Here is a 15639-nt window from a genome sequence, read left to right as displayed (position 1 = left end):
CTAATAAGTACAGGAAGGATTAAGATTTTTTAATAGAAGTAATTTACAAATATGTTTAACTTTCTGCCACCAGTTGATTTAAAAGAAAAAAGGTTTTCACCGGAGTACCCCTTTAAAGGGGTTATCTAGGAAAAAACTTTTTTTTCTATATCAACTGGTTCCAGAAAGTTAAACAGATTTGTAAATTACTTCAATTAAAAAATCTTAATTTTTTTCAGTACTTATGAGCTGCTGAAATTGAGTTGTTCTTTTCTGTCTAAGTGCTCTCTGATGACACGTGTCTCGGGAACTGTCCAGAGTAGAAGCAAATCGCCATAGCACATCTATTCTACTCTGTGCAGTTCCCGAGACAAGCAGAGATGTCAGCAGAGAGCACTGTTGTCAGACAGAAAACAACAACTCAACTTCAGCAGCTGATAATTATTGGAAGGATTAAGATTTTTTAATAGAAGTAATTCACAAATCTGTTTAACTTTCTGGAGCCAGTTTATATATATTAAAAAAAGTTTTTTCCTGGAATACCCCTTCAAAAGGGTATTTCAGGAAAAAACTTTTTTATATATAGCAACTGGCTCCAGAAAGTTAAACAGATTTGTAAATTACTTTTACATTAAAAAATCTTAATCCTTTCAGTACTTATGAGCTTCTGAAGTTAAGGTTGTTCGTTTCTGTCTAAGTGCTCTCTGATGACACCTGTCTTGGGAAACGCTCAGTTTAGAAGAGGTTTGCTATGGGGATTTGCTTCTAAACTGGGCTTTTTCCGAGACACGTGTCATCAGAGAGCACTTAGACAGAAAAGAACAACCTTAACTTCATCAGCTCATAAGTACTGAAAGGATTAAGATTTTTTAATAGAAGTAATTTACAAATCTGTTTAACTTTCTAGAGCCAGTTGATATATAAAAAAAAGTTTTTTCCTAGAATACCCCTTTAATACTTGCCTACATGTGTGTTTCCCATACAGTGTGCCTCCAGCTGTTGCAAAACTACAACTCCCAGCATACCTGGACAGCCGAAGGCTGTCCAGGCATGCTGGGAGTTGTAGATTTGCAACAGCTGGAGGCACACTGTATGGAAAACACTGGTCTACAAAAAAGGTTCCTAAAAGATTGTGCCTTTGGGGTTGGGTTTGACTGATGGAACGTCATGTTGGGAGTTGTAGTTTCGCAACTGGAAAACACTGGTCTTCGTAAAAGGTTCCTAAAAGATGGGGTTGGGTTCGACTGATGGAACATCAAGCTGGGCATGCTGGGAGTTATAGCTTTGCAACAACGGGAGGCACACTGTTTGGAAAACACTGGTCAACATAAAAGTTTCCTAAAAGATTGCGCCATTGTGTTTGGATTTGACTGATGGAACTTCCGTCACTCACTGGATTACAGTGTTCCAAAAATATTCTATAAATATTCACTCTATCCATTTACTACTTTTATCTGTTTCCCCCCAAAAAAGTAAACAGCAATATCCCCACCATTACTGGTCAATTCTCCCAGTTAGGCTATGTTCACACGGTGGAATTTTTCGTACTTCCGCTCAGAATTCCGTTCAGATTTTTTTTGCAGTTTTAAGATTACGCGCGGAATGTGTGTGGAATTTGTGCTGAATTTATGTGGAATTTCTCGACTCCGTCGTGGAATTTCACCCAAAAGGATTGAAATTCCAAGCAAAATTCCACAGGAATATTCTGTTCGGACACGCCACTGCAGCAGAGTCCCATTGATTTTAATGGGATTCTGCTGCACAAGGCAAAATCCCGTTTCCGATGTCCGCAGAAAGAATAGTAATGTGTTCTGCTCGGAAATGCATTGCCGTCTATGAGACAGCACATTTCTGAGCGGTCCTAGAGCCCACCAGAATGTTCACATTTTCTTCCCATTTTTTTCCAGGCAGACATAGCGCATGAGAAAAAAAATTGGGTGAGCATAACTTTATTTTTTGTGGAATCCGGACTGCAGAATTTCACATAATGTTAACTTCTTGTCACAGAATTTTCATCTGAATCTTTCTGCCGTAGTCTGCACGGATATTCAGTCATATGAACATAGGCTACATGGAGTAACATTGTGGTGTATGGAATTTCCACTGACCCATTCACAGGGCAGATTTTCAGCTGCGGAATTTCTTTATTCTTTATGTCAATTATTTTTGCAGAATTACGCGGCAGAGCCCCATTGAAGCCAATGGGACTCTGAATTCCGTCTGGAATCTGTGTGTTGAGCGCAAGAAATTCAGCACAAATTCAGCACAAATTCCGTGCAAAACTGAAAAACTGCTAAATATCCGCTGTCAGCTTGGCAGAACAGAATCTATGAACAAAAATTCCGCCATTTGAACATAGCCTAAGGGTAACGTACACTTCGGGGGTACTTGTAAAAATCCTAGAGGCCTGGTTCTCTGCAGGCGGGCCGAGACAGGCCATGTACCCGGGCCAGAGTGCACCCTTTCTGGGTACACTTGTAGTAATAGGCTTAAAGGACATCTGCAGCATTACAAACACTTATCCCCTATCCTCAAGATAGGGGATAAGTGTTTGATCGCGGGGGGTCCGAACGCTGGGGCCCCCGGCGATCTCCTGTACGGGGCCGCGGCTCTCCCGTGCAGGGGGTGTGCCAGCCGCAGCATGACGTTGCGGCTGGCACGCCTCCTCCATAAATCTCTATGGGAGAGGCGGGGAGGCAGCATTCGTGCCTCCCCGTCTCCCCCATAGAACTGTATGGGGACGGGGAGGAGATCCCTGACTACTGCAAAAGCTCAATTCAAAACACGTCTACCACTGCAAAAAAAACAAAAGAGCACAGAAATGAAAAGTAAAAAGTCGCAAAAATTGCACTGTGCCATAATATTGCGACATATTTTCCCAGGAAAACCTGAGTAAAAGGCTTCATTAATACTCCCATCATTTCAAATAAATTAATGAGTAAAAAGGCTTTATTAAAGGAGATCTGCAGCCATAGACACTTAAAGGGGTACTACCCTGGAAAACATTTTTTTTTTAACTTCTATTACTTCTATTTTAAAATCTTAATCCTTCTAGTACTTATCAGCTTCTATTTGCTCCACAGGAAGTTCTTTTCTTTTTGAATTTCTTTTTCAGTCTGACAACAGTGCTCTCTGCTGAAACCTCTGTCCATTTTAGGAACTGTCTAGAGCAGGAGACGTTTGCTATATGGGGATTTTCTCCTACTCCGGACAGTTCCTAAAATGAACAGAGATGTCAGCAGAGAGCACTGTGGTGAGAAAGAAAGGAAATTCAAAAAGATAAAAACTTCCTGTCAAGCAAATAGAAGCTGATAAGTACTAGAAGGATTAAGATTTTTTTTTTTTTTTTTTTAACTGTAAATTTTTATTAAAGTTTTCAAATACAGAAACAAAAGAACACAGGGAAAGTGCAAATAACAGATTAAGTCTAAACCAGGTCCAGGAGATCGACAATCAATGAGTTTAGCAAAACAAAGGATAATGACAAATACCTGGACAACTCCAAAAAGGCCCATCATCGGGCTCACACATACAACAATCCACCAAAGGACAAAACATACCACGACGAGGACAGACACACAACCACTGAATACAACACAAGACAGAAGGGAGGAAGGGGGGGGGGGGGGAAACTAAGGAGGCTGTCGATCCACAAACCTATCCCAGGGCTCCCAGACTGACAGAAAGAGGGGCAGGGCATTTTTGAGGGAGGCGGTAAGGGACTCGAGAGAACGTTTCCTCCGAATTCTTGCTATGAAATCCATCTCAGACGGAGGAAGGAGGGACTTCCAGTGCTTACCAATAATAGTTTTGGTCGCTAGGACCATTTGCATAAAGAGCTTAAAGGGCTTCTTAGGTAAAGAACGAAAGGAGAGAAACAGCAAGTATACCAGAGGGTCTAGAGGGACCTGAACCCCTAGCACAACCCCCACAAGACATTTCACCATTTCCCAATAGGGAACAATTAGGGGACAGGACTAGAAAATGTGGTGAACCGTTCCCAACCCACAGCGCAAACAGTGGCGCGGTATATTGGGGTTTAATGGGTTTAGTAGAGCAGGGGTATGATACCAGCCCATTAACATTTTATAGTGCGTTTCCTTATATGCTGTACAAATGGAAGCCCGGGAAGACCTCTGCCAAATAATCCACCAATGGGGAAGGATGATAGTGGTGTTCAAGGCCTCCTCCCAACGACTCATGTAGCGGTGAGATGGGGCACCTCCTTCCGGAGAGACTATGATAATAGAGTAAATATCGGAAAGAAGACCTTTCATCTGTGGCCCTGCGCGGCACAACCGCTTGAAGGCCGTAAGCAGAGAGACAACATAGGTCCCCAGAGCCGACATCATAAAGTGCCGGAGTTGGAGATAATGGAGTCGTTCGGAGGAGGAAAGACCAAAGCGGGAGACCATATCCTCGAAAGAAAGTAGTTCCCGGGTGAGAGGGTTAACCATGTCCGCCCAACAGAAAAGCCCTCTACCCCCCCCCCCATTCCCTTACCATAGGGGGGGAAGGTTAGATGATAAAGAAAGGATTGCAGAGGAGAAACACGGGAAAAGAGCTGACATTTCCTAGAGCAGTACCCACAGACATATCGAGAGAAGGACATAGGGCCTAGTAGGGGGCCCGATGGAGGTGACGGGGGGAGCGACTCCAGAGGAATGTATTAGGGGGAATTGGGGCTAGCCACAGCTTCTCCAATTCCATCCAGGATCCTTTATGACAGCTTTGGCCTCATGATCAATAGCCAGGATTCCTTCTCTAATGTGTTAGACCAATTTAACCCCCGGATACACTTGGACTAGTAAGGACTAGCCATTTCGTAATTTCCCTGTAATTTTCCCTGATCGTTGAGAACTCAGGGGGCGGCATGGAACGCATGAAAGTGGAATTAGACTAACTATCCACTTGAAGCGTATTAACTTATAATCTAGGGCCCTGTTCACATCTCTGTTGGAGACTAAATCTTATGTTTGATCTTAGACTTAAAGGGGTTATGCAGGAAAAAAAACTTTTTATATATATATATATATCAACTGGCTCCAGAAAGTTAAACAGATTTGTAAATGACTTCTATTAAAAAATCTTAATCCTTTCAGTACTTCTGAGCTTCTGAATTTAAAGGGGTATTCCAGGCAATTTATATATATATATATATATATATATATATATATATATATATATATATATATATCATCTGGCTCCGGAAAGTTAAACAGATTTGTAAATTACTTCTATTTAAAAATCTTAATCCTTCCAATAGTTATTAGCTTCTGAAGTTTTCTGTCTAACTGCTCAATGATGATGTTACGTCCCGGGAGCTGTGCATGATGGGAGAATATCCCCATATGAGAAAACAACAACTCAACTTCAGATGCTAATAACTATTGGAAGGATTAAGATTTTTTAATAGAAATAATTTACAAATCTGTTTAACTTTCCGGAGCCAGTTGATATATATATATATATATAAAAAAAAAAGTTTTGGCCTGGAATACCCCTTTAAGGTTGTTCTTTTCTGTCTAAGTGCTCTCTGATGACACCTGTCTCGGGAAACGCCCACTTTAGAAGCAAATCCCCATAGCAAACCTCTTCTAAACTGGGCGGCTCCCGCGACACATGTCATCAGAGAGCACTTAGACAGAAAAGAACAACCTTAACTTCAGAAGCTCATAAGTGCTGAAAGGATTAAGATTTTTTTTAATAGAAGTAATTTTCAAATCTGGTTAACTTTCTGGAGCCAGTTGATATATAAAAAAAAGTTTTTTCCTGGAATACCCCTTTAATTATTGGACACACTATTACAGTGTTTTCCAACCAGTGTGCCTCCAGCTGTTGCAAAACTACAACTCCCAGCATGCTGGGAGTTGTAGTTTTGCAACAGCTGGAGGCACACTGGTAGGGAAGCATTGCAATTCATTGCTATCCTTATATGCACATGTAGCAGGACCTGTCGTCTAGACTAATAATTGGTATATTATTACGGAGAGCAGCGCCAAAGTCAATACAGCACTCATCTCACCACTAGAGAGCGCTGGCGCCTCACGCAAAAAGTTTCTCATCACATCAGGTGCTTTCCATGTATGCATATTGGCACAGGTTTCGCCTTTATTTCCTATCCTGGTCACATACAATACTTCACTATGAGATGCTCCAGCAGTTCCCTGTATCACAGAAATATTGGTCTGGGGAAAATGTAATAAGGAAGCGAATGTCTGTCAGAGGCGGCCACCACAGAACACACAGGGCTCTGCTGGAAATAAGAGCTTTTTTTTAGAACATCCCATTAATAACATAGGGATCGGCACGGCTAAAATGTTCTGCGGAACGCCACCGAGAAAAATAAAAGGCGGATAAAATTGGTTTAAAAAGACATCAGGGTGTGAGATCAATCTGCAGGGACACCTTTTATTTTTTCGAATGTAAAAACGTATAGGTAAAATATACGACAGGGTCTCGGTGTCACCCTCCAATGCAGAAACAAAAAAAAGCTTTAGAAAGAGTTAAAAGAGAGTTAAAGCCATCTCTCTATTTTTGAGTTTCCCAACCAGGGTGCCTCCAGCTGTTGCAAAACTACAACTCCCAGCATGCCCGGACAGCTGTTGGCTGTCCGGGTATGCTGGGATTGTAGTTTTGCAACAGCTGGAGGCACCCTGGTGGGGGAACACTGCTCTATATACATTACACTGTCAACAAATCCCAATAAAATTGGTTAAACCAGCCAATCTCTGCCGCTTATCTCCAGGAAACAGATACTTGTTGTCTGGGATACAATCCTTTGTTAAAGGGGTTATCCAGGAAAAAACGTATTTTTTTTTTTATATCAACTGGCTCCAGAAAGTTAAACAGATTTGTAAATTACTTCTATTAAAAAAATCTTAATCCTTTCAATAATTATCAGCTGCTGAAGTTGAGTTGTTGTTTTCTGTCTGGCAACAGTGCTCTCTGCTGACATCTCTGCTTTTCTCGGGAACTGCACAGAGTAGAATAGGTTTGCTATGGGGATTTGCTTCTAAACTGGGCAGTTCCCGAGACACGTGTCATCAGAGAGGACTTAGACAGAAAAGAACAACCCAACTTCAGAAGCACATAAGTACTGAAAGGATGAAGATTTTTTTAATAGAAGTAATTTACAAATCTGTTTAACTTTCTGGAGCCAGTTGATATATAAAAAAAAGTTTTTCCTGGATTATCCGGAGGAAAACTAATTTTTAAAAATCAACTGGTGCCAGAAAGTTACACAGATTTGTAATTTACTTCTATTTAAATATCTTCATCCGTCCAGTACTTATCAGCTGCTGTATGATCCAGAGGAAGTTCTTTTTTTTTTTTCTTGTGTCTGACCACATTGCTCTCTGCTGACACCTCTGTTCATGTCAGGAACTGTCCAGAGTAGAAGCAAATCCCCATAGCAAACCTATCCTGCTCTCTGGACAGTTCCTGACATGGACAGAGGTGTCAGCAGAGAGCACTGTGTTGAACCAAAAAAGAACTCCAGAAAGCAATATAACTTCCTCTGTAGTATACAGCAGCTGATAAGTACTGGAAGGATTAAGATTTTTAAATGGAAGTAATTTACAAATCTGTTTAGCTTTGTGGCACCAGTTGATTTAAAAAAAAAAAAGTGTTTTCCACCGGAATACCCCTTTAAAGGTGATGTAGTTGAACATGAAGAATTGTGGATGCATAGGCTATAGTACAATGATCTAATTGGGTGCCACCAAAACAGCATTTTATTATAAGTATTAGTATTATAAATGGTATTGGGTAAGTTGGGGCCTATTTACAAACTTTGCATTGGGAGCTTCAAGATACACCTCTTGGAGTGATTTACATCATGCGCCAGATTTTGTGACCCAAAAAAATCCCCCAAAACAGACCAACTGTTAATGTTTGTGCAGAATTCGGCAGGAATATTCCACACGCACATACCGCTGAGTCCTAGTGATTTCAATGGGATTCAGCTGCACTGAGCACATGGGGGGAATTTCTGCTCCAGAAGTTTCTGCCACGGAAATCCCTATTCTGGTGTCCACCAAAATATCGTCTATCCTTTCTGCGGATCCTGCTCAAAAAGGCATTGCCGTCTATGAGACGGCCCATTTTCTAGCAGTCCTAGTGCCTGCCGGGACATTCAAATGTGCTGAATGTCCACCTGTGTTTTCCAGACAGACATTTTCCTTCGTGTGAACATGACCTTACTCAGAAAACCCAAATAGGAGGTGTGGTCACCAAAAAGGGGCGAGTCCTTGACAGTTTGGAACAATCCCTACAAACCTACTTTCCACATAAAATATGGTGAATTTGAGCTCTGGAAAACCCGACAGCTTAAAGCAGATGTAAAAAAAACTAAAACTACCTTTTGGGAAATACCCACACAAAGAAAACAACACTCAACTCTTAGTAAATCAGCCCCAGTGATCGAATCTCTTCTTACCGTAGATGGTGGAATGGTTCGGCCTTAACGTAGGGCGTTTCTAGGGATGCTGGAAATACCGCTCCTTCTGCACCTGAAAGAAAACAGAAATACCCGAAGTACTTCATTTATTCTTCATATGATCAATAGTAAGGGCCCTATTGTATGGTATGATTATCGGCCGATGTTTTCCGTGTAATGGGACCAGTGATCAGCCGACAACCAAGCAAATGCTCATTCGGCAGCTGATCGGTCATTTTGACCCATCAAAAAATCATTGGCATTGGCCTTGGCATGGCCCTCCCCACGCACTGCTTCTGTATAGTAGGGCCGATCTACAAGATCGGCGTCCGTTTACTGTGGGGGGGGGGGTCAAGCAATGTAACAGAGTCCTTGCTCTGGTGCTTGCCTGGACAGAAACACAGGTCTACTGTGAAAGTCGTATATGGCACTGCTTATCTCCTTGAACAATATTGTCATTCTAAAATATTATGATCTGTCTGTGAGGATCTACCATGAAATACTTGTGAGAAAAAAGACCAATGGATCCAGGCGCTGCTCTATCCAGGTATACACAGGATGCAGGTAAGTGTTCTTAATCAAGCAATTTTATTGAACACAAAACAACAAAAGGATCATGACGCGTTTCGGGGTAAATTCCTCTTCCTCAGATGATCATCTGAGGAAGGGGAATTTACCCCGAAACGCGTCATGATCCTTTTGTTGTTTTGTGTTCAATAAAATTGCTTGATTAAGAACACTTACCTGCATCCTGTGTATACCTGGATAGAGCAGCGCCTGGATCCATTGGTCTTTTTTCTCACAAGTATTCCAGTTTCTACAGGGCGTTGACACGCTCCTGTGACCATCAGGCTCGGCAGCTCATCCAACTCTATCTGGTACCCCAATCAAGGGGTGATATGCGCAATTCTTCTACTTTAAGGTGAGCGTCCACCCTGACTTAAGTCCTGGGTGTACATTCAGCATACTTTTTGGTTCCCTCACCTGCCAAGGGTAATACACGAGGCGCTGCCTCCCGGTTGTCTTTTTTGTCTTTATTTCTTCGTAGGATCTACCATGGTCCACAGGCCGCAGACTCTTGGCAGACTATACCGAGATCAACATGTTCTTCCAGGAAAAATGAGCAGCCACATTATTCTCCGGTCATAATAATCTGTATTTTTATGACCACAAAATGATAACATTGGAATTATTTACACATCTATTAGACTTTGCTTACATTGTTTAATTGGTTCTGATGACTGTAGTCTAGCTGAGCGCAAAGCACAGTGATAGATAAATATTTATATTCAAGATTTTGATCTTAAATGGTTATTCCCAACTCCAAAAGTTATACCTATCCACAGGATGGAAATATCAAGCTGATCGGTGAAGGTCCATCCACTAGGACACACACCAATCACAAGAATGAACACTCAGGGGACAATTGACCTTCGGTCTTGTGATCGGTTGGGGTCATAGAGTTAAACCCCAATGATCAACTTGTTATCGCCTTTCTTGTGGATAGGGGTACATCTTGGAAAACATTAACCTTTCTAATATACTTTTTTTAATCTCCTTTTTATAGAAATCATGGCTTATTAAAAAAAAAAACACCAGTATGGGTCCCCATACCCTTCAAAACATAATCCTGTCCGGCTGCAACATCTTCTGAAGCTAAAGTCTAGAAAGCTCACTCCTGTCCTGTCTATCAGACTCTTGTCTAAAAACAGTAAGGAGGGGGTTACAGAGCAGCCTGTAGTGATTGGCTGAAGAGACCCAGCACAGCAGACTCAGGGAGGAAGTGAATGCATGGTGAGTGAGGGTGGGCTCAGTGCTTGCCTCGAACACTCCCTTCCTGAACATGTGAGCAATAGAACTGTGGGATTTGCTAGGCACATAAAAGGACATGTAAAGAATCTGCTTGACCTAGTGAGTAACAGCATCATTATTTTGACAGGTACACTTTAAGGGATATTCTATCTTCAGCAAATAACACTTATTTTTCATATAATGAAAAGTTATTCAGTTTCCAATACATTTTCTGTATCGATTTCTCACAGCAAGATCTTCACTTGCGGTCATTCATTAGCAACCATCACTTTTTACTTTCAAATGTGATGATGTAACAACGGGAAAGAGGATGCCAACAAGTCGGCCCTCACCACGATGTCCAAGCGAGGAATTTGTAATTTCAGTAGCAAGTTGTTGTTTTTTTTTAAATAAAATAATTCATTAGGAAACATACATACGTACAGATGACACATTTCGAGGGTAAAGCTACCCTACCCTCTTCCTCAGGTCCCTCTTGATAGATCTGAGGAAGGGGGTAGCTTTACCCTCGAAACGCGTGATTTGTATACATCTGTATATTTCCCAATACATTCTTTCAATTAAGAAAATACTGCTCCTGATACGATAAATTCCTCGCTCGGACATTGTAGTAAGCGTTAACTTATGGGCATTATCTTTTCCATTGTTACAAGGTCTCTACACCATCCTGGCCCGAGGTTATGGTCTGACATTGGCTGCTCCCTCATACCTCCGTCAAAGACACATTGATAAGCTTCATACGGTGTCGTGACCCCAGCACGACATCGCCAGGTAAGCATATTACTGGCTCTACTTCACCTTGCTTCAACTTAGTGTTCCCTGTTTTACTTTTTATGTATATATCTGGTCATATGATGGACACACAGGTGCCTGGGTCCTTACAAGGGACCACTCTGATAACTGTACTGTAATATGCTGCGCTACGGTGTGTCCATTACATGACCAGGACCAATTCCAATGGCAGTGCTTCCCAACCAGTTTGCCTCCTGTTGTTGCAAAACTACAACCCCCGGCATGCCCGGACAGCCGAAGGCTGTCCGGGCATGCCAGGGGTTGTAGTTTTGCAACAGCTTGAGGTACCATGGTTGGGAAACACTGTCCTATGGAGTGAGATTTTGCACTATATTCAACCATTTTTGGTGTATCGTAGTGTAAATCAAGTGCTAAGAACTGCTGGCTCAATACTTCTTGACCTCCCCTGTGTTCAGAATAAAACCTGCATCTGCTAATGTCAGAATCGGTCTGTAGGGTTCTCCGCGTCCGGTTTATTTCTGACTCCCCACTAGGCACATTGACTTAATAAGGGAATTTTTCTCCAGGAGCTTTCTATCTACAGATAAGGATCGGAGTAGGTGATGCCCCCATTTTAACAAGATGGACTTGTGTCTTTTCGGCTTTTCTTAACCTCATTGACTTTGAGATAACAGTAATTGTATAGAAGATGGATTGTCATTGCCTGCTATTGGATTGCTTACATTATACAAGTGTCTAGTGTCTCCATTCTTTCCCACAGATTGGAAATCCTCTGGGGCATGACTCCCGTATCCATTGGTTTTACAGCTTAACACCTTCACGCCAGGAGAGGTCAAAGAGAAGCCACTGACTATTCATGTCTATAGACCCTTCACCGACATAGTTATAGGAATTAGAAAATCCCACCAATCTATAACAATCCTTTTACTTATCACGACTTTCCACCTTGTATATCAATTTATAGAAGACGGATCAATGAAATCCAAATTCCACATATTCAGATCCATTTTTGTAAAGCCGGCCATGGTGGGGTTCTGACTCTCCCCGTAGGCAAATATATTGGAAGAAGAATAGTTGGACATCAACACCTCCAAACCTTTTCTCCTGAAGGGTCATAAGGCTGCATGCTATTTATCTGTCTGTCTAAGCTTCGATCACACCGAAAGATCTGCTATTTTAAAAGTGCCCATACACCTTCAATAGCTGTTGGCTGAACAATTGTCTGGCCAAGAGCTATGTCTGCCAACTTTTCAATACACATGAACGTTAAGCAAGGTCAAACATCTATGTGTTCTCTATAGGGAGGGGTAAGCCATAGCCAGACATCTCTGGCAGAAGCTTGTCTCTCCCACAACTATAGGGTCGGGAAGTTAATATTCAACATGCCCGACCCTTCTCTCCACTGACAAAGTTTGTAGGTTGATTGTCGGGAAGCTGCCATACCCTTTAGGCACTCGGCTGAACATGCTGATGGCAATGGGTTTGGCTGTCTTTTGTATCAGTTCTAGTTCACACTAGCGTTGAGCTCAGTTCGAAGGAGCTTTGCTGGCTGAGTCCATTTAAACTACGGGAGTTGAGCAGAGACAGAGGCGTGCAGAAGTGCCAGTCGCAACGGGGCCCCGGTGCCTGAGGGGGGCCCAAGGCACATCTTCCCCAATAAAAGACCAATATTATAAATGGCACATGGTTCCCTGTTACAGATTTGGCATCAGGGCCCAGAAGCTACAAGTTATGCCGCACAGAAAAAATACTGCAAGTTGCAATTTTTACTCTGCTCAGCTCCTGCGAGACACCTGACAAAAACCCGGTAGACCCCATGGGACCTGGCAGGACCCGGCTGTGTCCGTTGTGGCGGCATTGTTTAGCTCCAAAAAAAAAAAAAAAGGCAAATGGACCCAGAACAGGTCGGAGCACAAAGTTCATGTGAACTTAGCCTAAGGTGTATAGGCAACTTAAGCGTCTACAGTGTTTCTCATTCTTCAGATGTCTTAATGCCTTTCCGATTTTGCATAACAGCGCCAATTCCGCTACATTGAGTCGTTGATACGGTTTTGCACATTTCACATAAGCAAACATCTTTCTCCTAGGATTTTCAGGAGGTCAGACAACGGGGCCCCCTACACTGGGAAAGGTTACCTGCTTTGCATGAAACATTTGTATTGCACTTTTTTAATACCCCGGTACTGTGAAGTGGAACATATTGGCTCCATATCGATAATGACGATAAAGGTCATCCCAGGTGTGTTTAATGGAGCAGTTCCTGTAAATGGCTGGACGTGCGCTGTTGTGTTGAATCATAATTCGCCCTTTGGTGGGAGTTGGAAGTCATTTCGAGCATAAATCCCATTTAAATCTGTATTTGTTCACGGAGATCAATTGAAATAATCAACTTCTAATGGTATCATCTCTCAAGGGCTTTGCATCATTATAAAGGTGGATGTTTACGAACGCCAGATCTGCTATGCTTTAAAAGTGCACAGAGACAACAGAAACAAATAAGGATATTTTTTGCATCTGCACTGAGGAATTTCATTTGGAGCCTCTGCTAAAAAATGTTGCCATTTTTGATGGGAAGAATAAAGCAGTATGCAAGTGAACAGCACCAAGGTGGAACCCCATGAAATGTCAGAGGGTGCCGATGGTGACTTGTGTTAGATCTTTCACAGCATACATTACATTTTTTTCGTCAAGATGGATAAGATTTAGAAAAAAATTCCAACCAGACGCTTAGAAAAATATCTGTACAAAATCTGTGCAAAAATTGACCTCCAGGGTGGATTTCATGTCTGCATCATGTGACTTTTGGTATCATAAATGCTGCAGAATTATTGTGGATTTTACCAATTTACTTTAATATGGTGGTCAGAATCTGCAGCAAAATTGGCAAGTAAAGAAAAATGTGCAACAAATTTGCACCAAAATACCCAATTTGGTGCATATTTTCTGCTGCGGACACCACTCCCTACTAGTGCAGCACACTGACTTGTTCAGCTGATAGTGACCAAATCTTCGGGAAGGATTAGGATAGATACTGTAGTATCTGCAGTCGCTGTCCATACAGAACAATACCTGGTGTTTAGATGCCGGTCACAGCGCTCAGGTAATAAAAAGTTACTTATTAATTTATTCTCTATTCTGCAGTCGCCTATTAAACTGTCATTGTGATTCCAGCCCTGGCACTATGTAATTTACAGACAATAAATGTTCATAAACAGGCTGAGTAGAAAATCCATACAGTTATTCTAGCTTTATTTTACGTTTCATTTAATACCCCTCAAAAATGATTTTGTCAATGCTATTCCATTAGCGGCTTCTCTGCCCAGTAACCTCCCCTTTACAGTGATATGTCAGGAAGTCACTGAGCGTGTGACAGAGCCACCGGTGACTGCCAGCAACCGGGGACGGGGACGCAGCCGGTGACACCAGCGACTGGGGAGCCTGCCAAGACATTAGGAGATTCCTCTAGGGCTTGTGTTTTTTTGTGTACAGACAGATAATGAATTGCAAACTGGTTTCCAAAATTTGTCATTCTTAATTATTATTCATAATTCGATGCATTAGTGTATCTTATGTTTATCTTCGGTAAGTTCTAGATATGGGTTTTAACCATAAACAGATATTGTTCTATTTGGTGACTGGGAGTCATACCCCCTCCCATAGACTTGCATTGAGGGGGTGGGGTGTGACATCATGAGGGGGCGGGGCTATGACGTCACGAGCTCCCTGTGCCGACTCCAGCATTCTGAACAGTTTGTTCCAAATGCTGAGCTCTTTAAGGAGTATTCCATTTTGGACAATGCATGCTTTTTAGGCCACATTCACATTATGTTTATTTTCGGAGGATGTTTCTTCATTCAAGAAAACAACTTGAATGTAGTGCCGCATGGTTAACATTTTTCATTGTTCTGGGATTTGTCAACTACGAATTTAGTGCAAACACCTCCAAAAAGTCACAAATATACACTAGCCCAGACAAGGCTTAGCTTTTCGGTGTGTGTAGAAAACTAGCAAATTTTTGTGGAGCGGGATAAAAATTCACAAAATTCAGTGCAACGATTAAACCATAGAAAATGTTGTACTAAAGTGAAATTTTAGAAAATGTGTACCTGTGCAAAATTTTATAAAATGCACTACAACTGTCAGGCGCATGTACACATTAGGACCACACAAAATAAAGGTGGACAGAAATCATTCACCTAAACCAATCATAAATTCCCCCAACAGTCTATTTCCCAAATGTACACCTGATGGGACCCCCATTGATCAGAACCCTATAGGTTCTGCTTGGAACCTCATTGATAGTATGTGAAAAATCCTTGGAGTTAGTGTGTTCAGTTTCCCTGCAGTGCCACCACAGGTGAAATTAAGTATTACATAGTGACCATCCAAACCAATGGTTTCTCTCTGTAAGCCAGGACAGGTCCTCCAGAGCAAAAGGGACTCTTTGTAGCCACTTCCTATCTATGCCATAAGGATCCTAACAGGAGGCCCCCCTCTAGAAACAGAGAATTTACTAATAGGGTATCTAAAATGGGTCTATTTTGACTAAATCTCTCTGCAGTCCTAGAGAAAGCATAACTAGTAAACCGTATAATATAACCCCTTAGGCACAGGGGTCAGAAGAGTCAAGCTTTTGTCATTATTGGCATCAAAGC

The 15639-nt window shown here is 41.9% G+C and overlaps 1 protein-coding gene across 12 annotated transcripts in view; it reads right to left on the bottom strand.

Moving 5' to 3' along the window:
• SGCD (sarcoglycan delta) overlaps nucleotides 1-15639 on the bottom strand; it is a 607498-nt gene that overhangs the window by 23692 nt on the left and 568167 nt on the right. For all 12 annotated transcript variants that reach the window (XM_056517166.1, XM_056517168.1, XM_056517167.1 and 9 more), the window contains one exon: nucleotides 8420-8492. In XM_056517166.1, the coding sequence (XP_056373141.1) occupies nucleotides 8420-8492 (73 nt within the window). The remainder of the gene's footprint in view (nucleotides 1-8419; nucleotides 8493-15639) is intronic.

Source organism: Hyla sarda, chromosome 4, assembly GCF_029499605.1.
Source record: "Hyla sarda isolate aHylSar1 chromosome 4, aHylSar1.hap1, whole genome shotgun sequence".
Lineage (NCBI taxonomy): Eukaryota > Metazoa > Chordata > Amphibia > Anura > Hylidae > Hyla > Hyla sarda.
The sequence above is the reverse complement of the archived record's forward strand: the minus strand, read 5'-3'. Positions and strand labels throughout refer to the sequence as shown.